The sequence below is a fragment of the Mugil cephalus genome, chromosome 15 (assembly GCF_022458985.1).
Source record: "Mugil cephalus isolate CIBA_MC_2020 chromosome 15, CIBA_Mcephalus_1.1, whole genome shotgun sequence".
Classification (NCBI taxonomy): Eukaryota; Metazoa; Chordata; class Actinopteri; order Mugiliformes; family Mugilidae; genus Mugil; species Mugil cephalus.
The window spans coordinates 4,922,241-4,945,472 of record NC_061784.1 but is presented as its reverse complement, the minus strand read 5'-3'; the positions used below and the strand labels follow the sequence as shown (position 1 = coordinate 4,945,472).

At 42.1% G+C, this 23,232-nt stretch overlaps 1 protein-coding gene across 2 annotated transcripts; it reads right to left on the bottom strand.

Annotated features, from left to right (window-relative positions):
* Positions 1-638: 638 nt before the first annotated feature.
* Positions 639-22,436, bottom strand: LOC125021754 (protocadherin alpha-C2-like). Of its 2 annotated transcripts, none has more exons than XM_047607922.1 (4): positions 19,629-22,436; positions 16,963-17,021; positions 13,367-13,452; positions 639-1,379 (listed from the first exon to the last, which is right to left on the bottom strand). In XM_047607922.1, exons 1-4 carry the CDS (start codon positions 22,167-22,169, stop codon positions 1,270-1,272), a joined length of 2,796 nt encoding a protein of 931 aa, XP_047463878.1. In that variant the 5' UTR covers positions 22,170-22,436; the 3' UTR covers positions 639-1,269. The 2 variants fall into 2 exon arrangements, with proteins under 2 accessions (XP_047463878.1, XP_047463877.1); XM_047607921.1 differs by lacking the exon at positions 639-1,379 and adding an exon at positions 2,564-6,757.
* Positions 22,437-23,232: the final 796 nt, after the last annotated feature.

Here is a 23,232-nt window from a genome sequence, read left to right as displayed (position 1 = left end):
CCCTCTGTGGCAGCCTTGAATCCCTGCCAACTTTAAATGCGCGGCTCAGTTGCTGACCCATCACCTCCAGCGAAACTCCTACCACGAAAGGCTTTCTAAGTGACCTGTGTCAGATTTCTGTGTTGCTGCATGTTCTCAGTCATAAGGCCACAGGCTGTTTTGATTATATTTAGTAGGACAAACAGGACTCCAGTGTGTTTCAACATGTTTGTTAGAGGCCTGAGTTAAAGAGGAAAAGTAAGAGGTAAATGATTCTGGAAGGACAAAATGATAATCTGGCTGGATTCATGCCTGCTGATCTAACTCCAACATTTTCTTGTATTTATGCAACATTTCTATCATCCAGTGGGATCATATAACAGCTATGACGATATAATGTTTTATCATGGCAGAGTCACGGTGTCATTTACTTATGTTCCATGTTACAGTTGACTGTTATCCAGACAGTCAACTGTAACATGTGTGTATGTTACAGTTAACGTCTCACACCATCTCACTGTTTATCTGCCACCTGAACCGGGACTCATGTTAAGTCCTGGGTGAGGGACACACTTTGGCCAACTCAATGAATTCTCCCATGAACTGAAAAGTTTACTGAAGGTGAAACCAAGCTGAACTGAAAGCAACAACCCAGTTTGAGATATTTAAGAAAAACTTTATTTGTGACTTATTAACAAAACACATTACCAGATTGAGTAAATCATAAGAACCACTAGTATCACCTTTACAATGATAAGCAGGTGTACAAAAAAGTTATTAACAGATCTGCACTGTCACAGTCGACTGGTGTGCGCCACTCACCACCACGCCCAGCCACTGAGGAACATTCACTTTACACAAGCAGAGAATACATCAACCTTATATTTTTTTTTGTTACAGATATTTTTTTTTGTTTTGTTTACTACTCTTTCTACTGAGCAAGAAATAGATATTTAAGGGTGAGTAAATGGTTTTCACAATAGTGTTTGTTCGGTCATCGTTTCAAAGCTTAACACAAGTTAAAGGATTGATTTTCTCATAAGTGAGAACCATATCGGTGAGAAGACAAAAAAGGCGTTTTAATATCATAACACAATAGCATTAAGTATATCTAGAAGATTAAATTTAAGTTAGTCGGTAGCTCAGCTTCCACCCTTCCTCCAACCGTCACCACCCCCATCACACTGTCCTTTCTCCTTCTTGTCCTTCTTCTTTTTCTTCTTGGGAACCACTTTCTTGCCGGAGCTTATGAAGTCACCTTTGTCGTCCACAGGGGAGTCTCCCCAGGACTCACTTCTGAGGAGGACCGTAGCCCTGGTCAGGACCGTATCTGAAGTGCCAGCTCTTGCTGTCCACTCCAGCGCCCACTGGAGGCGAAAGATCTCCACCGTCTTCCCCATCTACACAAGCAAGATGGAAAATAAAAACAATTGCATTGTTTTAGGAATAGTTCAACATTTTGTGAAATTTGACCAGGCTCTCTCTAGTTTGTCTAGACATTACTTCCCAGTTTTTTGCATTTAGTTGCTATGTTGATCCTTCAATATAAATGGATATTATGAATATTGAAGTGTTTGAAACAATTTATTGAAAGAGGTTGGAGGGATGATAGAGATACAAATCACCCAGGAGATTAGAGAGCATGATTATGTGATCTGAGTTTCATCTTGTCTTTGGACTTAAGTTTATTTTGAACTTGCTGATAAGATGAGACTTTCTTGATCCCATGGGGAAATTTGAACAAAATATTTAATTGGAATTAATTGCATCATTTCCATAGTTTATCAAAGCGATGAACAGAAATTGGGAGTTGACTACCACTAAAGCATTTGGGGGGTTAGGTGCTTGCTCAACGCACCCCAGCCACAGACACAGGGAGGACACAAACCTGTGACCCTGCTACCCCAAGCTGCTTCTGTAACACAACTCAAACAGTTGTTAGGTCATATTTGGACAATAAAACTACTTAGGTTTGCAAAAAGGTCAACTGTAAATCAGTTAATCCCATGCTCTTCTTTTTGATTATATTTCCAAAGATAAACAGGGTTCCATCGTGTTGTGACTGTTTTTGCTTTTGCCAAAACAAGGATGTTAATGAGAGGCCTGAGGTAAAGAAGAGGGGTTCTAGAGACCAGTGACTGGTTCTGGAAGGAGAAAATGATTCAGTTGAGATGTATGATGGTTTGATTGATTCATACTCCAAAAATATATTCATGTATTCATGCAACATTTCTAAATCAATCAGTGGAATTATACCATAAGAACAACTATGACAATATAATATTGTTCAATCGTAACAGCCTCAGTATCATTTACTCATGTTCCATTTACAGTTGACTGTTATCCAGAATCCACACTCACATCATCTCATTGTTTATCCGAGTCTGAACAGTGAGGCATTTTTGGCTGTGCACGTGTGTTATTGTGTGTGTAAATCATGTGCGTTATCATGCCACTACGCATGTGAGCTGCTGCTTGAGGCATCAAGCGTCACTTTCCCCAGAAAACAACGGAGGCATCTCCCTCATGAACCGCAAAAGCTCACCAAAGTTGAAACCAAGCTGAACTGAAAGCAAAAACACAGTTTAAGATATTTAAGAAAAAAACTTTATTTGTGACTTATTAACAAAACACATTACCAGATTGAGTAAATCATAAGAACCACTAGTATCACCTTTACAATGATAAGCAGGTGTACAAAAAAGTTATTAACAGATCTGCACTGTCACAGTCGACTGGTGTGCGCCACTTGCCACCACACCCAGCCACTGAGGAACATTCACTATACACAAGCAGAGAATACATCAACTTTACAGGTTTTTTTTATTACAGGTATTTTTTTGTATTTTGATTTTTTTTTCTTCTTTTTCTGCCTATTTTTTTTTTTTTTCTCTACCGGGCAAGAAATAGGTATGGAGGGGTGAGTAAATGGTTTTCACAATAGTGTTTGTTCGGTCATCGTTTCAGAACTTCAGAAGCACAAGTTTAAGGATTGATTTTTCTCATTGGTAAAAATCATACGGGTAGGAACAGAAGAAAAAAAAAAGGCATTTAATAGCATAACACAATAGCATTATGTATATCTAGAAGATTAAATTCATTTTCAACAGGATAAAAAATGTGATTCTTTTAGGTTTTTCCACAAGTTACTGTTCGCAATAGCGTATCTGTATGTACTGTGTGTTTGTGTATGAAGGAATGTGGGTCTTTCAGTGGCATTTGAGAATGTGTATCAGAGCTATATGAATCCAATACGCATTCCCCAGTGGAAAAAACATATCTATGTATATATAGTATCTATATAGTATCTGTTTCCTTTGCTTATAACATGCAAACAGCCACTTGGTGATCTGACAGCACAGAAGTACACCTGAAGAAGGGGGTAGGGGAGGGGAAAGGACTCGTGAGCACGGGTAGGGATTGAGCTGGATAGCAGCACCTATATACCCCTATGGTGACAGGTAATACGATGGTCTTTAAAAAAAAAGGAACACCGAGGTGACACTTTTAATCATGTTAATGCTGTTTCCAGTACCCTTTCTCCACCATGCTAGACCTTGGTTTCACAACGTCAGGGGCAAACACAGTTCACACTTGGATCACCGCCCCCACAGCCTCGTTTCTGATGTTTATGCGCAGCAATAAAGCGGAAGAGTGTATATTTCTGAGCTCTTGCTGGGTGCCATTGCTGATCTTTGCACGGAGTTACCTCTCACTGGTGCAGAATAAACAATTTTGGTCCATCCCCACTTACTTATAATACAGATTTTCCCTCTTTAAGTCTTTTTACTGCTTTTCGACCCACTTCACACAATAACTGGAAAACCTGCAATATGAGGAATCACCTGTCTAATATTTTCTTTTCTTCCCAACTGGATTGGCAATAGACTCCAGTGGCTGCTGTTTTATAACTATTTGCCTCTCCATCTTGTCTCATCACATCCACGCTGCATAATCTCAGTTTCCGCTAACCTGTCAGGTCCCGCAGTGCAAATACGGGCAAGCCACGGCAGACGTGACAGAGCTGTCAACAGTGAGCAATCAGAGGAGGGACCCTGGCTGAAGAGCATAAGCTCAGCTGAAAGATGCGATTTTGCGGCACACTCGCGTACGCCTATGCGTGTCTTATGTGTGTGTGTGTGTGTGTGTGTGTGTTTGTGTGTAAATATGCAAATACACGAATGTTCCTGTGCTACAACAGTCCGATGAAAGGAGAACGACTTTAAAGGTGTCGTCCAACCATGTGGATTTGAGGAAACGGGAGCAGAGGGAGGAAGCAGGCAGCGGGCAAGCAAATCCTACAAGCACTGAAGCAGTCGAGGCAGTGGCGCAGGGCTTGAAGAACAACTACTTAACATTCAAAGACAGAAGTAGAGGGATCAGGCTTGAACAGAAATGAAGCGACAAGCAACGTTCCTGCTTCCCAGCGGTATAATACACTCCCATATTAAGGATGGCAGTTCAGAGTTTTCCAGAAAGGGGTGCATAATCTTTTACTAAATTATCTGTGTTGTGTGTTCCTATGTATTGTATGTCATAAGACCGGAGGAGGCGGTGTAGGCATTTGCTTGTCTGTAAGTGTGAGTAAGAGGCAGAGAGAGCCTGTGTGTACAGCAATGTGTGTGTCGGACTGAAAGTGCTGATACACAGTGGGACTAAGACCCCCATTGACCTGTGCCATAATCCAAGAGAGGACGCAAGGCCAGGGGCCGGTTGCATCAGCTTCACGTAGGTTCCCTTGTTATATCCCAAACAGCCACGATTCCAGATCCATTTCAAAATTACAAGCAGCAGCACCACAACACCCTTTTCTTGCAACGCAACCCTAAGTAACAACTAAATAATTAAGCAAGCAATAAAGCAGGTGCAAATGATACAAAGTCACACAACTGCACTTACTAACGGTAAAGCAGGAATTTTCTCTATTTTTTTTTTTTTGCACACAGCATATTTCATCTTCAGCAATTCAATGCCATATTGCAACTCGAAGGCCGATAGCAGTGATTTTGAATGTTTCTGTCCATTTTCTGCACATTTACCTTTTTCCTCTTTTCATTCTCCCCTTTCATCATGCAACGTCTTAGGCCCATTTATTTTTCATAAAAATACGAAAATGAACGCGCTGAGACTTGCTTTAGATACGGCTTAGTTTGGCTCAGATTAGATCATTGTTGATGATGAAGTGGGTGTGTAACCACGTGAAAACGAAAATGAAACAACCGGACGTTCACTTTGAGTTTGGGCGTTGAGTCTCAGCTCTGTGCTTTTGTGCTGTAGCACAAAAAAAATAAAATTAAAATAAAAACAATCAAAAAATAGCCACCTAGAAGGAACAAACATAATTATTTAGTCATAAAACGTAATGGTGTGCTTAGGAAAATGGTATAAAAGTACAAAACAATTTCTGGAGAGTGGACTGAAACATTCAAAAAGTATTGTCCTTTAAGAGTCAAATATGGATTCCATTTGCCAATTGTTGTGCCAATGTAGTTAGTTACAAATCCACGTGGTTTGTACCCATCTGCAAGATAATGTCATTACTGATTGGCTACTTAAATCTTAATGTTACAAATAGACTCAGCGTTAGAACTTTCCCTTTGACACCCATTGTATCGTTCAGTAACGTACTAAGTACTTAGCAGTTAAGACACCACTACTTTCTAAACTAACTAACTTTGGAACAAACTTGCGCATAGATGGTGCAACCCAGTCCAGGTCCTCAGCGTCTGCTATGTGCTATCTTACACTGAAACAGAGCTCTTTCTTCGAGCGTGGTCCAGCTTCTCTCAGAAACCTTATTTTCTTAAAGGTGCAAATTTTGTGGTATGCATACTGTTTGTTGTTAATTTTTCATTTTTTTTTAAATAATTCTTTTTTATAAAAGACCACAATTTCTGAATTTCTACAAGGCCTCCATGATACCGAAGACAAAAGCCTCTGTTTACATTTTTTTTTTTTTTTTATTTAGGTTGGCTTTCACTTCACTTTCACCAAACCAAAGAGAAGGAGGGCCAGAGGTGTCAACATTGGCTGCCTTCACTGACAATGGTCCAATACAAATTCTATACCTTTTCAGGTGCTGTTTCTTTATTATTGTTGTTATTATTATATAAATTGGGGTGAGGGGGTTTGGGGGCATTGGGCAGCAGATTACAGAAAGGCTAATCTAAACCAATAAAGCTTTCTGTTTTAATTTGGTCCAACTTTAGGTACATTTGTTACCCAACCCTTAGACTTTGAGAGGCCAAAGTTAAAGGTCAAATGAACCAAGAAAGAGAGAGAAACATTTGCTTTGCAAGTTTGCATGATGTGGGGGAGCCAGGCCTGGTTTAATGAGGATTTTGCCTCTGTACAACGTCTATGCAAATATGGTTCATATTGGTTCTACAATATGCATTTGGCTTGTTTTTCTGGCTCTGAAAATGGGATGGCATTTTGTTGGTAGCTCAGCTTCGACCCTTCCTCTAATCATCACCCTCGTCATCCTTTCCTTTCTCCTTCTTGTCCTTCTTGTCCTTCTTCTTCTTTTTCTTCTTCTTGGCCTCCTCCTTCTTGCCGAAGCTTATGAAGTCACCTTTGTCATCCACGGGACCTGCGTCGTGGCGGATAGAAATGATGGCTGGGGATCCGGGGATGATGAAGGCTTCAGGAGGAATCTCTCCAGGTTTCAGTGGCTGGGGAGGACCGTAGCTTTGTCCAGCGCCATATCTAAAGTGCCAGCTGTTGCTGTTCACTCCGGCGCCCACTGGAGGCGAAAGCTCTCCACCACCTTCCCCATCTACACAAGTAAGATGGAAAATAAAAAAAGAGATCATGTCAAAGTTGGACACTCGTGACATTGGCTTGCTTTGTTCAAGGAATACTCCAACATTTTGTGTGATGTTTGCTTTCTTGCCTAGAGTTAAATGAGGCGATCGATAGCGCTCTCTTGTTTGGTTGGCAAATATGCTGCTTCCTGAAAATGTTGATTCCACTCAAGAAATAGCCTGCTGTTTTGTCAAAGCCACTGATGCATCACAGATATCCCCAGGTGTTATTTGGTGCCTCGATGTCCTGGGTCTGCAATTAGCCGACCATTAATATTAAACTGATTGTAAAAGATATAGGATTGTTTGCAGAGGAAGGAGTGGTCAAAGTATCATCGCCCATGAGATTGGTTAGGTATTAAGGCACTAAAACTACTTAGATATGAACAAAAGAGTGAGGGTTTTATTTAAAATACAGAACATGTTAGAGGGAAAACATCTTATTGTCTGAGAAGGAGAAGCGCTGATCAGCACAGAACATTTGACTACGCTCTCATGGCATCTAATATTGCCCCAGGTGAATTAACATCAAAGTGAACTGCGAATCCCACGAGTCACAGCACAGACAACGGAGCGCACCTCGTCCGTATCGCTGCGATGCGAATGGCTTTGACAAAATGGCAGTCTTTGAAACCCTGGGAACAAGGGTGGGCTCAGTGTTTCCCTTTCTTTCCAGCCTTTACAAAATGAGCTAACTGGCTAGCCACATCATTTACCATGCAGCAGTCAAGAAAGCAAATTATCACATTTTTCAAAATGTTACACCCTTTTCCTTTTCAGTGCTTCCGCTGCTTGTGATTGTGGTTGGTAGAAGCAACATTCTGACCTGGACTTCATTAAATCCCCATCCACTATTACCTGTTGTTCTTTTCTTAGACTTTGTTATTTAGTCGATGGCCTGACAATAGTGCCATAGCTGCAGGGAGTGGATATTTTCAGGACAGCAAGTCATCCGAGTTCATAGGAGGGAAAACTGGCTGGGACTAACCTTTAAACCGCAGGGATGTTTAGGTTGGCAGTGTGATTTGTATTTGTATTTGGATGATAGCAGCAGCATAATCCTACTCTCACAGGAAGCCAGAGACAGGGATTTAACCTTTAATGCACAAGCACTGATGTGCAAGCGAAAGGAGCCCGTATAGCAAGCAGGAAAATATGGCACAAAAAAAGAGAGGAAAAAATTGAAAGGAGGAGTCTATATATGGAAGAATCATCATGAAAAGTGATAATCCCGCATAGCTGTTAAGGTCAAAAGGTCATTCGTTCCGGAATGAAAAGCAGAGAGGATATTGGCTGAGGCGAAGAGAGAGAGAGACGGCAAGAGCCAGAGCGAGGCAGTAAGGAAGATGGGGGTGGGCGGGTTTTGCAGACACGGTGCTCTCAGGCCCACACCAGTTCCCTCTGCACTGACCTACTTTCAGTCTGGATTTTATTTAGATCAAACACAGGCCCTTGCAAAAAGATTCTGTTTGATTTGTCTTTGTGGGCTATTTCTGACGTTACTGGAGTGCTGAAATGGTTTCAACCGCTGTCCCACTGGGAAGTACACTGTTTTGAAGATGTGTGCTGTGTGTACGCACAGTGTCCCCACGATGAGTTAAATGAGTGTGAGAGTAAATGACATGCACGGGCTATAATAAGAGCACATGTAATGGACACTATTGAACTGGTCAATAGAAAGCTCTGCGTTATTGCTCTGTTTAATCACTCCTGCTAAAAGCATATAAAAATAGAGAACGAGATGATATTTCATTGACTCAGGACTCATTTCAGATTGATTAGATATTTATTTAAGGACAAGATGCAGGAAGGGACTGATGTTTTTAATATAGCAGTAGTAAAATAACAACATACTGTTATGACAGGAAAGAACTAAGACACATAAATCACTTCTTAACTGTTTGTAAAAACGGAACTATTCATTTTAACTACATGGAATAATGAACATGTGAATGACTAAAAGTCCACAACGTATGGCTAGAGAGAAAATCCAGGTTTAGTTAATTTGTTTGGTTCATATCTCTCATTTTACATAATGTCTAAAAGAAAAAAAAAGTCACTAGGAGCTGACTGAGCTTGTTGAATAATTAGTCAGTGTCTGATGTTATCATCTTATCTCACCATTAGCCATGTTACTGCTCTAATGCCGTAATGATAGTCAGTTCCAGGATTATGACATTTGATGCTATGGTCTGTCTGTGTCTGTTTAATCTGGGTATTAAGCCCCTGGAAGAGCTTGTGCTAATTTAAATAAGTCCTACAGTATGCATTTAACTGGTATCAGTGGTTAGGGTAGGAAGACCGAGGCTCATGTGGAGGAGGACAGCGCTTAAAATAAACTGAGCCGATGTGTTAAAGGAAATGCGCTAAATACTGTGAAGCAGCATGTGAATGAGCCTATCAAGCCGGTAATGCAGTGAAGTATGCTGCTGTCCTAAATGCGCCTTTTAAATGTACCTAGAAGGAATATTTTTCAAGTTTTTATTACTCTTGTGAACATCTTATAAACTGCTCGTGCAGCTCTTTGCTCTCAGCTGTGTGCTTTATCTGGTGGTAATTCAGTTCTCAGTAAATGCAGATAACTTGCCCAGAGATCCATCTAACAGGGTTCTAAAGCTACGAAACGTTTCTTAATCCACTTTTGCTTGTTTGTTTCTGCTTGCGTCCATTTTCTTCACCACAAACATTCACAAAGAGCCAGTGTTGCACATGTGAACTGGCGTCCAATTTTCCTCAAAGACATCCTGGAAGACGCCAGGAAGTCTTTGAAGAAAATTTCAACCTGGCTTGTTCCCTCCAAATGTAGCTCGTGAGACTATGCCTTCCATGCCTCTTTGATTCTATGTGAAGTTACAGTCAGGAAAGATCAAGATTTAAGTAGTTCATAAATATGGGTTTTATGGAAAGTATTTACTGACAACTTAATAAATGTGTGCTGCAAACTGAACTATAATGACTGTGCTCCTGGAGTCAAACAAATACACACTCCTAGCAACATTGTTAGCAGTTGTGGCATATGTACACCGGATGGGATTAAAGCAGTTCATCACCAACTGAGATTAAATGTCAACTGATGGTGCAGCGTCCAATCAAGTGAATATTATCTCAGTGTCTTGGGACATCCCAGGGCTTCCTGCACTGCTGTGACGAATCCAAACCCCTGACATTGTTAATTACAACAAGGGCCCAGGTATTAATCAGACATTTTGCGTGTGTATGTATGCGTGCATGTGAAAAATGAGTTCACACCCTGCAGGTCAGGTCACAGATTGGAAGTTATGGGGGTCTTTGTTTCCTCCGTGCCACTGCCACTGCTTTATATTAGCCTATATTTCACAGCAATCAGAAATGGATTACGGTGTAAGTGCTGGTAAGCAGGTCAGTATAGCTCCTTGGTTGCCATGACATCTGATGCGGATGTGTGGGTGTTGGAAGCCTCATTTCATATAACCTGATGTCCTACATTTAAAAATAGGCTATGTTATTTTCTGTCTAGTCCAAGTCGCTGCTCCATCTAATACGAATCCCTCTTGTGGTTTGTAGCACATGCAAATCTGACAGTCTTGTAGTGCTTTCACAAATATATGTGGTATATGACATGCTCTCTGCACAACATGCCCACCCACAAACAAAATGTTCTGTAATTGTTTCCACCAGTTTACCCTCTTTCTCGTCTTAATACCTGCCCTTGCTGCGTCCCTCTTCTTCCTTTTCTGCTCCTTATCCCTTCTCTAAATATTCCATTCAAAGATATGACCGGTTGCCATGGAAACTGCCTTTCGCCCACTCCTGCTGATGGAGGGTGCGGCTGCTGCAGCAATCTCTCAGTTAGACAGTGTTGCCAGGCAACAAGTCACATGGCGTTTCCTAGCAACAACGCTACTGCAGGAACCTGCCAATCCTCTTAACCTTTCTCTCCCTCTTCCTCTCTCTCTCTCTCTCCATCCCCCCACACCTCTCTTTTTTTCTCCATCCCCCTGTACATCTCCTCTGCTCCTCTTCCCTCCAAAACAGCTTTTAATTCACCGGATCTCTCTTTTTCTCATGCTCTCTGTCTTTTTACTGATAATAGCTCATCTCCCCCTCTGGCATTAGACAAATGTCTCCTCATCTGTGCCACGGATCACTTACATAAATGCAGTTTTGAGGGTGCTGCATTTAGATGCATCCCAGCGTGTCAGACAACTTCATCGTGATAACAATTCACTGCAGACATGAAAATGTGTCACAAAAAAGGCTCCACCTCTTGATGCATAATAAAGAGGATCAACTTGCAGTCTAGTACACGTCTATAGCACTGAGACACTCTATTTCTCAATGCAACAGTGCACCTTTGAATGCACTGCAGTATGCTGTGCATTCCTCTTAAAGACTGCATTTGGGTTTGTACATTGTAACGCTATTTGCACGCTATTTGCACATTTCTCCACTGCCACCTGGCCCAGAGATAGTGGCAACGGCTGGTATCTCAAACAATTGCACAGCTTTCTTTTCCACACAGGGTAAAAATCTCCATATATATATATACACACTTCCTGACAGACAGTAAGACATATTCTGTCGCTGACTCACCGAGAGATTAACTGTGATGCTGCCCTTCACCCTCAAGTCTCTACGTATGTTCTACTTCCTGCAGCTAGACAGAAAATCAATGAATGGGAGCTGGGCTGACAGAAGGAGGCTCACAATGTTCCAAACACTGTTGTGAAATCTTAGTTACAACAGCCTTTCAGCCATTTCTGCGCTTTCCGAGAACAAACAAAAGTACTTCCAAATTCTTATTCAGTCATTAGCTCTGAGCCAAGCCAGCTGTCTTTACACTCAGGCTGTGTTGCTACATATTTTTGGTGTTCCCACCCACTCAGGATCTCATTCCTTATTAAAAAACAGCTGCCTTTTTCAGTCTGTGGCTCTTCATGCTACTAGTTGTTGCATTCATTGCATTGACAGTTAGATGTTTGTGGCTCTAAATAAGGGCCCTAGGCTCCTGGCATCACAACTAAGTTACTGTATGTACTGTATGTACACCATAATTTAGGATTATGCAAATATTCAAAAGACAATTTTGTGAAAACTGCTGTAAACATACATTTTAACAAGCACATTGGTATTTTTATTGATATTGTAACATTGTCATGTTGTAAAAAAAAAAAAAATGCTATTATGCTAAATTATGCTATTAGGCTAATGATGCAAGGGAGAACTGGGACCAGATGTGATGCCATCTGATGACATCTGGGTTGCTCTCTTTGGAACTATGTTCCATCAATATTTCCCCATCTATGGGCAATTAAAGGAATATAGTGACATTTTGAAAAATGTCCTAATTATTTGTTAAGCGTTAGCTGAGAAGGTTGATGTTGCTCTCATTTTTGTATACTACACATGAATCTCTCGACAGCCGACAGCAGCTTAGTTTGAGGCGAAGACTTGAAACAGGGAGACCAAGGGTATACACAATGAAATGCAAAACGGTTTTGGTTTTCCTTTTTGTGTTATTAGGTACAAATAAAATAACTCAATTACTGAAAATGTGAGGTGAACATAAACATGTGCTAAGCTAAACTAAGTGTCTGGCAGCATCATAAGATCTATTATTAGCCTGAGCCCTGAATCAGAGCTAGATCACACACCTTGCTTTAAGAACATGTATTCACACACAGTTTTGGACTTTACATGTGAACAGATGCAGACTTCATTTGGAGCGCAGTGGAATAATGTGTGAAGAGCTGCTGTGTCAAAAAATGGAAAAGATCAGAATTACAGTAACTCAGTCAAACATGTCACCTGAGCACCACCGAAATGAAGTTGTTTACAACAAAACAGCTCTGATTGGTTGTAGAACTATCTGAGTTTTTATCTCTGTAGTGGTTGAGACACGCCTCCTGACGTGTTACCAGGTTAGAACCAACTTTAATTGTGGTGCTTTTGCCTTTGCCATCCATCCTCCAGAATAGCGCTTGTGTTTGTGTTTGTTGTGAATGAGACAACACTCCTTCTCAAGAGGATGCCAGTTGAGCAGACGGACCGTCGATGTGGCCAGGACACATAGTATGTTCACACTGTGGAAGGAATCTAGTCATAGAAGGCCCAGACCTCCGCTTAAGTTGGTCTTAGGGATAGGATCTGAAATGCATTTTTAAGCCTGTATTTCAAGCCGCCCATTTGTGATCTGATGACTCAGGATGCATCTTAAAACCAGGTCTGAACAGGGCCATATTTTGCACATCAATGTTGATGTTCTCATCTAAGGTATAGTAAGAATGAGCACTGTAATAAAAGTACAACATTTCTTGGGACAGACCCATCCCTCTCCAGTAATCTACAGTTATAGATGAAAGAAATTTTATACACTACCATATTTTGAACAGCAATAAGCCATGTTTTCATTTGTCTGATTGGTTATTCTACATGGAAATGTTGTCCGGAATTTATCATGTAACAATGCTGAGATGTGCAAATGAATCCACAGGTATTGATATTAGTCGGGTTGTGTACCGTATGCTGTTTTTGTTGTTTAATTGTTAATACGGTAGATGAACACACAGTGTGACTTATGTACTAATATTGCTTCCACTCACCTGCAGCGCTGGATACAGTGGGCCAGTTCTGGACCAGCATCCCCTGGGCTCCCTGCATCACGGAAGATTCCTCCATGTGAACAGAACTGAAAGACATTCAACCGAAACAGTTTGAAACATTCTGGCTATGTGTTCAATGCATTAATATTAGAGTTTGTTTCCTTTAACGTGATATGTAAAAATAAATAAATAAATAAATAAATAACTCAAATTGAATGGTAATCCAAAAGATTAAACTATATCTTTGAGAGAAAAAAAGAAAAACTTACAAGCAGTTCTATGCCTCAGCATCAAACATTATTTAGACTCCTGATGACCAGACCTGAAACTAATCTGATAAGTAATATTATGGCTTCTTTCAAAATACTGGAACCAGGATTAATAAAACCACTCTTGAGGTACGAGTCAAGTTTAAATGTGAGTTTGTCTATTCAGTCTCTCTGAATTTCTTTTTATAGTGAGTTACCATCATATTCTGCAGAGTTACATTGTTTTGTTTTTTTTAGAGTCCCAGCACCAGTGGAGCTATGATAGCATCACTTATCTAGGGACTGGCTCAACATATGTGTCTATACAAGTTACCACAGAAATGATGCCACCAAAACCTGATCTAGTTTATGACGGTCAATAGAGTGTTTTTTATATATTTCACTAATTTAGTTTCTTCTTATAACATAGGACCTGCTCTCGGTAATACTTGATATCTATTAATGAGCTGTTTTATTTTAAATCTTCTGGTTTTAAATGTAAAAAGAAGGAAGAAAAGGCGTTCCATTTCAGTATTAGTGATGCACAAATTGACATCTGTGTCTGTGCAGTTGAAACCATACGGAATTAGAGTTTGTGTGGTATTGTATTGGGACAATTAACACATATTTAATGTGTATGTAATTAAAAACATGGCATATTTTCAAGTATTTTTAGGTGATATTGTTACAAATCTTAATGTATCATAATTATCTGCATAAATACTTAGGTTTCATATTTTATTTTAGTTTTTCTTCAGATGTAATTTGTATCCAGATTTAGTGTTTCATTGTGATTAGGTGGTGGGCAGAGCATAAACAGCTACTTCAGTTATCACTGTTGTGTATTTGCAAAAGCAGGAAGAGGCAATAAAGCCTATAAAGCTGTGATGGGATGCTATTAAATGCATACTTGATATATAATCCAAAATACAGGGACTTCTGTGTATGTTTTGGAGGGCATATATACCCATATATGCCAATTCATGAGACCCTCCTTGCAAGTTGGAGGCTTGTAGTCATGGTAACCGACCAACTTCCTCTCTATTGCAAGGTAACGTTTCACCAGAAATAGCTAGCTCCTCATGTGCTATTAGCTTCATACTAAAATTATAAACATACTAAAATGATATTATTTCAGTGTCCAAGCTAAACTATGCTCAATGACTATAGTTTCATACTAACTACACTGACATAGTAGTTTCAATTGGAAAATGTATATAATAAAATGTACATTTTTGTAAATACTGAACTGGCACTCAAACCTAGGCGAGGGCAGATTTCTTTTCCTCATCCATAATGAATTTACTGTATGGGAAGGCTAGGCTGACTGGGTCCCCTGCAATGCAGCCCTAGCTCAAACTGCAACACACGTTATGTTGATTTCCAATGAATAAAAGATGGCCGCGTATATACTGAGCAAGTTTCCATACTTTACAAAGGTGCCGGCGTATGTTTACGACCCAGGCACAGATAGGGCTGGTTAATATTACCCTGCCTGTGCACACCAGGAACATGGGTCAGGAACGTTGCTGCTACATGCTGTGTGTGCTGTGATACATTACAGCGTGCCCGCGTTGAGGGTTAAGTGTTAATGTGAGCCATCTCTCTGTCTGCGTGTGTTACAGCCGCTGCCATTCCAGAGATGGCAGCGGCAAATCGCGGTGATGATTTATGGTAATCCATGTCGTGTTACAGTAAGTTGATGACATGTGCACATTATGATCCCCAGCACACCACAGAAATTAACACTAATATCCAATTAGCTCAAACTTAGACGGAGCAGATGACTGCACGAGTGAGCAGTAAGCATTGTTAGCATGAAATTAGGAAAATTTAGTACAAAGCGTAGGCACGTGGAGGGGAAACTAATTAGTTCTTGATGTAACAGCTGTCCTCATATTCGACTTCATCCACTATTTTAACTTTTTTGACCTGATTATCATCAAATGAAACTGCGAGGTGTAGGTTTACACATACTATTTTAATTCAACTCTTTTTTTTTGTAGATGATCCTTATAAGTTCGATGTTCTCTCATTTGCACATAGAGAATGATTACAGGTGCAGTACTTGATCCCTCTCACAAAGTAGGGAATATTCAAATGAAAAACAAAAACGCAGAAATCTATCATTGAAGTAGCACTTAAGGTGAGCTAAACCAACCTGAATATCAGAAATGCTGTTGTTGGGAAATGTCAGTCTTAGATAGACTACCTGTTTTAGTTCGTTACTTTATTATGTATGTCAAGTAGCCATAAGATTATGACCGTGTGGACCGGGTGGTCCAGTATATTGCCCTTTTTTGATTGGTTGACTGGTTTATCCTATTGTGCTCCGACCTCATTAGTTACCTCTGTCAATGTGTGTTTAAAAATCCCTGCCTTTTCCTTTGTCCTTTGTCAAGTCTTGCTAGTGCTAGTGCCTTTGTGAAGTCTTCTCTATGAAGTGTTTTCTATTTTGTTACCCTCTTGTTTTATTCTCCTGTTTCTGTTCTACCCTTTGCAATGTTTTGTGAAGGGTAATTTTGCTTGGCTCCTATCTCACCACCAAAACATTACAGCACTTGTTAGCTACAGTGTATAGATGATGTTACGTGTCAAAGTGACCATGTAAACACCAGGACTCAGGTTTCCAGAGGAGAACACTGCATCATAATATTATTCGCTTCACCAGTTGGTGGTTTTAATGATGTGGCTGATCTTTGGACCAGTCTATTATTGGAATTTCACGTAGCAGTGACGCCTGAGGAAGGCATGTCAAAATGTCCTCTGCTGTCTGTGTTCGCAACTTCTCCCCTCATCTCCGGACACACGTGTGCATGCACGGCTGCTCTCCACACGCAGACACTGAGGCATCTGATAATCTGAGAAAGGTCATCGTCGGCCCATTTGTCCTTCATGCTTCCTGCTTAAAGACTGTGAGCGAGGGAAGCGACGCTCAGAATGTAGATGACCTATATAGTATTTCACTGCAGAGGCACAGGGGCTATGCAGCCACTGATGGAGCTGAACATGTTTTTTTTTTCCCAAAGGAAGAGGACATGGTTGAGGTTCAATCTAATGCTGAGGGGCTCTTCTGGATATGGCAAACGCTGAGCAGCAGTATTGTGTTGCAGTGTCTGTTTTTTTTTTTTTTGTTTTATTTTGCACAAATAACTAATTCATAGAGGTCATTTTGAGGGTGCATGTATCTGCAGGAGGTCTAATGTGTCAATAACTATTTTGCCTACAGCTGCAAGAGCCACTGTGATGTTGCAGACTAAATGCAGACAGCATGACTGGGATAAACGTGGCGGAACTCTTCCTCCATGATCAGAAGTTGCAAAAGAGTTAAGGATGGAAAATGCTTACCTCTGCATCCCTGCCCTCAAAGACGCAGAATATCGCCAGTCAGCATTCGGGGCTTTTGGCTGAGCGAGCAAGAGGTAGAGAGAAAGGAGAGGAGGAAAAAAAAGAGAGGGAGAAAGAGGGATGAGAGTGGGTTTAGTTTGATCTCATACTGTGTAGAGCCAGGCTGGGCCACGGTTTCATCAATTAATCATGATACACATCCCAGCTCTGGACGTGATAGGAACACAGCATTTGTGTCCCAGATTGTGAGCAAACAGACACACACACACACACACACACACACACACACAAACACACACATACATACATATTGATAAACACACTAGGATTTTTAAAAAGGCGATGACTGAAATCCATATTGACAGTTTTTGGACAGTCGCTCTCTCAGTGACTCTATAAATGTGCATGAGATCTGTGAGTTATAGCTTTTGCATGAGTGCTGGGGTGTTTGCGCAGACTCATGTGTATGTGTTTGTGTGCAGCTGGAGTAAATCTGTCTGCTCCTGATGAACCTGGGCTGAGTGCTTGAAATTCCCAGCAGGCCTCTGGTAAATTATTGCGTTTTAAAATCCAATAAGCAAGAGCCATCATCGCCTGGGCAACCGCATCCTCTGTCTCTGGCCTGTATTGGGGCAGTGTTACATACAGATATTGTTTGATGGTATTGTAAATGTTTAGTGTGTGATCACTATATGGTCTTTTGTAAATGGATTTAATCTTTCTTTATCTTTAATGCTCAGTTCCACTTTCTCTTACTCATTAAAAAGTGGACACCTATTTGGAATATACCTACTGCACTGGTCAAAACTGGTCATCAATATGATATGGTTTCTTGGAGAAAATTTTAAATTTGAGTAAATTGGTTTTTAAGTATTTCAAATGACATTATATTAGAGAGTTGAGTTGTGTTTTTAAAATGCTAGACATTTTCTCCATGTCAAGGCTGCCAGGACTTGTGCTCATTTGCCTTGTTTTTAAGTCCAATGATCCACATGAAACTCATACGAAAATTATTTTTAATAAGATCGTCTTTCACGGCCATTACTCACGCCTGCCTTTTTTGTCATTATTTTCCTCATGAGTAGAAATCAAACACAAATACAGCAGGAAATGACTGTGAACAGCTAATGCTAACATCTGTCTGCATCGCAAGGGTTGCATCCATGGACCTCAAGGAAACACAAAAAGCTGTTTTTAAGACACAAACCTGCTCAGGCAGCTGCAAGTGTCCCAGATAAAGATGGCACATTATGTTCCTCAGTTCAATTCAGGGGGGAGTATTTTCTGCTGGTGTACCCAGCCTCTGTAAGTGAATCTAATTTGCAGGGCGAAGGAACAGAGGCTTGAGGTTAATTTAATTTACACTGCTGCACTTGTCTGGGTTAGATTTTTTTTTTTTAAATAACTAATGTACCAGTGACTGGCACCTGATCATTAAGAAGATGCACTCAGACAACCTCCCAATCTTAGGAGTCTTTGCTTTGTGGATTTAGTACAACCAGGTATCCCAGGATGCATCTGGTGGGTGTCATCACGTACGCTACTGTTCCAATTACAGAACGAGCTTCTGTACTTCAGAATCAAACTAGACAGATTTGAACCAGTCATGTGTCATCTGTTGCAGAAGTCCACCATGGACTTATTTAGCTGCATATTTTGTTCTCCATTTAGACATGGGGCCTGCGGCCTAGCAGCTAGACAAGCAGCTATGGGGCAGTGAGGTCACTGATATAAATGCCCTCTGTTGTGCAATGTCTGCTTTGTGCTGTGGCCCCATGGACTAACCTCGTTAAAAGGTTATATCACAGCAATATTTCATCTCTGGCTTCTCAGTTATAAAAGCAGAAGAAATCTGTATTCAAGCCCTCGAGTCCTTCAGACTAAATGATTGTCTCCTCTGAGACTAAAGGGAGATTTCAACATTTAAGAGCAGCATAGCGCGTGTATGCTAAGAAAAGCAAATTCTCAACTGGACAAAGAAACTTTTTTGAAATCACATTAAATCCCTAGTGTAGACATAGTAGGTAAGATTCGCACATCTAAAAATAGATATACAGTTTAACTGTAATGTAACCTTTAGAACCATAACAAGCAAACACTACAATACACATTCATACTAAATGTATCTACAACTAGTCTTGCAGTGTCTCTGATGAAGTCAATTAACCCCAGTTGCTCAGTTCAGTTTTACTCAGTCACACACTCCCACACACACAGACAGACAAGTCAGCCCCACATGCAAAGAGCGTGAGCCAGTCGCAGAGATGATACATGACCTGTTCCTGAGTGGATGTGATGACAACCTCAAACTGAAACACAAATCTCTGAATCATCAGAAATAACACGGGAGCCTTGAAAAGCATCAGGACTGACACTAATTCGGTATGAGTGCTGAGCTGGGCTGAACTGAGTGGCTGCACGGCGCAAGTGGGAACTGAACAAAGAGAGTGAAGGGTTGCGAGGATTCGATTCCATGCAGGAGGGGATCGAACCTGACACACAGGGATGTCAACTCCCTGCTGCAGCAAAAGAATGCTGGCAAAAGACTTAAGAAATATAATAAAAATGTTTAGGATGAGTGCGTACTAGTGCTTCGATGTGTGAACATAATGGTTAATGACTTTACAGTTATGTGGACAAAGATGAACAAAAAATGTATGACACACCTCTGGGCATATTTGCAGCGAGGCATCAGGCATGCTCAGTCTCCGTACAAATCCACTTCCACTGGTGAAGAAACGATCAGCACCGCTGCCCCAAGTGCCACTGATGGGCCGTCCTGTGTTGTAGAACATGAAAGTGTCACTGCCAGAGGTGGCTGTCAGGCAGGTCTTGTAGCAGTAAGTCTTCGTTAGGGAGCCATTCCCGCGCACTTCAATGTAGTGAGGCTCCACTTTGAGGTCTCTGCGAAGCACCACATTGTTATTGGGTTGCCCCCCGGCCGCGCCGCCTCCCCCTCCGCCGGCACTTACGCTGCTGCTCCCACCATCTGGAGGGGGTTTCTGTGACACGCAGCAAGGAGAGCAGGACCCCGGCTGGGTGCAGTAGGCGTGACAGCGGACGATGGCCAGCACCACCACGGTGACCAGGAAAACAAAGGTTGTGGCACTCAAAGCTACGATCAAATAGAGGGTCACGTTGGAGAAAAGCAGTGTGCTGTGAGGTCGGATGATCCTCTTGGGGTCGGGGGCCACCTTTGGTGGCACCTCCATGACAGCCACGTTGATGGTGGCGGTGGAGGAGAGAGTGGGCTGGCCATGGTCCTTCACAACAACAGTCAGAGTAAAGGAGGTGGAGTTGTCCTCCAGGATCCTCCGAGTGGTCCTGATTTCCCCTGTGTGTTCGTGCACTTTGAACAGGTCCAGGTCGGTGGCTGTCTCCATCACATACACCAGCCAAGCATTTGGACCAGCGTCTGCGTCATACGCCACCACTTTGGTCACCAAGGCACCAGGCTCTGCGTTCTTTTGTACCGTCTCCAAGGAGCGTGTGCCATTGCCAGGAGGGTTGACTATCAACGGGGCATGGTCATTCTGATCCATTACATAGATGTAGACAGTGGCGACACGGCTGAGAGGAGGAATGCCCCCATCTTGGGCTTTGACCTGGAAATGAAACTCTCTCAGTGACTCATAGTCAAAGGCTCGCAGGGCATAAGCCTCCCCTGTATCGGCCTTCACAGACACATATGAGGTGACAGGAATGCCATGGTTGTTGTCATTGAGCACTGTGTAGGTGATGCGTGCGTTCTCTTTGATGTCTGCATCTTGAGCTTTCACAGTACACAAAGAGGCCCCAGGGGCATTGTTCTCAGCCACGTAGACTGTATATGAAGTCTGTTCAAATCGTGGTGGGTTGTCATTAACATCAGCCACATCCACCTGGATGGTCTTCTGGGAGGATAGAGGGGGATTTCCTCCATCTGTGGCACTCAGAGTGACATTGTAGGCATCAGTGGTCTCGCGGTCCAGGAAGGCTGAGGTAACCAGAGTGTAGTAATTTCTGAATGACTTGATCTTGAACGGTAGGCCCGCTGGGATCTCTAAGCTCACCTGCTTGTTGGCGCCAAAGTCTCGATCAGTAACGCTAATGAGGGCCACAACTGTGTCTGCACGGGCGTCCTCCCTCACAGGGCTTGACAGAGATGACAGCACTATCTGAGGGACGTTGTCATTCACGTCCACCACCTCCACCACCACCTTACAGTGTGCTGCCACGGCCCCAGGGCCCTTGTCCATCGCCTGAATGTACATCTCATAAGAGTTGGTCTCCTCATAGTCAACATTGCTCCTCACTCTTATTTCTCCTGTATTAGTGTCCATGCTGAACATCTGCCTCACTCTTTCCGGAGTGTAGCTGCTGAAGGAGTAATAAACCTCTCCGTTTGTGCCCTCGTCCAGATCAGTTGCATTCAGTTTAATCACCAGGGTGTCTTTGGGGGAATTTTCCAGCAGCTTCACCTTGTACACGGAGCTGTCAAATTGGGGAACATTGTCATTTGAGTCCAGGACGCGTATATTGATTTTGGCCGTCCCTGTTTTCTCTGGTGTCCCACCATCCACAGCACTTAAAATTAATTGATGGTAAGGCGTCTGTTCGCGATCAACGGGCTTTTTGAGCACAAGCTCGATGTGCTTTGTGTTCAGGGAGGGTTTGTTGGACACCAGCGCGAAATGGTCGTTTGTGCTAAGCTGATACATGCGGATGGAATTGGACCCAATATCTGGATCTTGGGCGTTTTCAATCGGGTAACGAGAACCAGGCAACGCAGATTCTGTGATTTCCAATTGATACTCGTCTCTGGGGAACTGCGGCGCATTGTCATTGGCATCCACAATCTCCACCTCGACATGGTGCACATCAGTGGGATTTTCGACCATCACCTCCAGATTAATGAGGCAGGTGCTGGATAAATCGCACAGTGCCTCCCTGTCAATCCGCTCATTGACAAGTAATTTCCCATTTTTGGGGTTAACAATCACATACCGTTTGCCACTGTTGGAGGTTATCTTGATTTTTCTGGTGGGGAGCTTTCGAATATCCAGCCCCAAGTCATGCGCCAGATCACCGACCAATGCCCCATTTTCCAGTTCTTCTGGAATAGAATAACGCAACTGTCCAAAGGAAAGGCCACAAAATAAGGAAAATATCACAAAATAAAAAGGCACATTATTCCCTATCCAGTTGCATATCCCCGCCACAGCCATTGCAAGCTAATAGGATCCGCAGACGGATTAAACGCAGCCTTCCGCCTTTTTAGCTTGCAGTATCTTGCATCCCAGCACCTCATTAAGGTGGGCTAATTGGTCTCCGGGTATGTGAAACAGAAGCGGCTCATCCATTGTGTTACCGGGCTGTGGTGAATCCTCTCCAGCACACCCATATTTCCTTTGTCCGTGATGCGCTTTTTTTTCTGTCTCCAGTGCGCGCTGCTGACGGGTGTGTTTCCCTGCTGCTGGAGCTGTGAGATAGTCAAGGAGGGCAAAATGTGCCCCCCATGAAACCGGAAGACAACGGTGTTTCTTTCAAAATAAAATCCTCACACGTTTCTCATTTCCATTGATGCGTTTATACGTCTAGTAATAAAGCTGGCAGTCATGGATTGGCAGTTCTTTTCATTTCAGACAAGTCATTCATCAATTCCTAACATTAGGAAGAGTTTTTTTTTTAAGTTTTGAAAATAAATTAATATTGTTAATGATAAAGTGTAGCCGTCATGTTTAATATATAAACACTTTACTGCTACAAATATTTAATTTAGATGTGAGACATCTACCACTGAACCACATGCCGTTCGTATGTGTCCATGTGGTTTACTCAGAATTTTAGCAACGCTCAGCAGTATTTATTTTGAACGTGCAATCGGAGGTGGTTTACTTGAATATGGCTGACTTGACCTTCGAGGGACAGCATCCCACCCTAGCGCGCACTCAGACTCCGGCTCTCCGCTCACCACTGTGGCGCAACTCCCCTCCTCCCTCCCCACCCATTCCTCTCCTCTCATCCCTCCATTGCGATGTCGGTGTAGGGTCTGGGAGCTAATAGACAACCAACACATTAAAGCACCTTCGGGGGGAAAAGGAGAATGGCGACCGAACAAAACGAGCACATTTGTAGTCTGTATGCGTCCAGTGCCACCAGCATTCAATCAGCAATTCATATTTTCTGCACAACACGTGGCTGAAAAATAAATAGCACTGAAGAAAAATACTACATTTGGCTGCACTTTTTTTTTTTTTTAATTTGTCAGAATCGCTGTTTGCTCGGACT

Bases quoted from the DNA above. Each gene is read 5' to 3' on its own strand.
- LOC125021754 (XM_047607921.1), bottom strand. From the start codon at position 22,169: ATGGCTGTGGCGGGGATATGCAACTGGATAGGGAATAATGTGCCTTTT. The intron at 17,022-19,628 runs GTGTGTCATACA...TTGCTCGCTCAG, and splicing joins CGCTGCAAATATGCCCAGAG to CCAAAAGCCCCGAATGCTGA. The intron at 6,758-13,366 runs GTGAGTGGAAGC...TTACTTGTGTAG, and splicing joins CACTGTATCCAGCGCTGCAG to ATGGGGAAGGTGGTGGAGAG.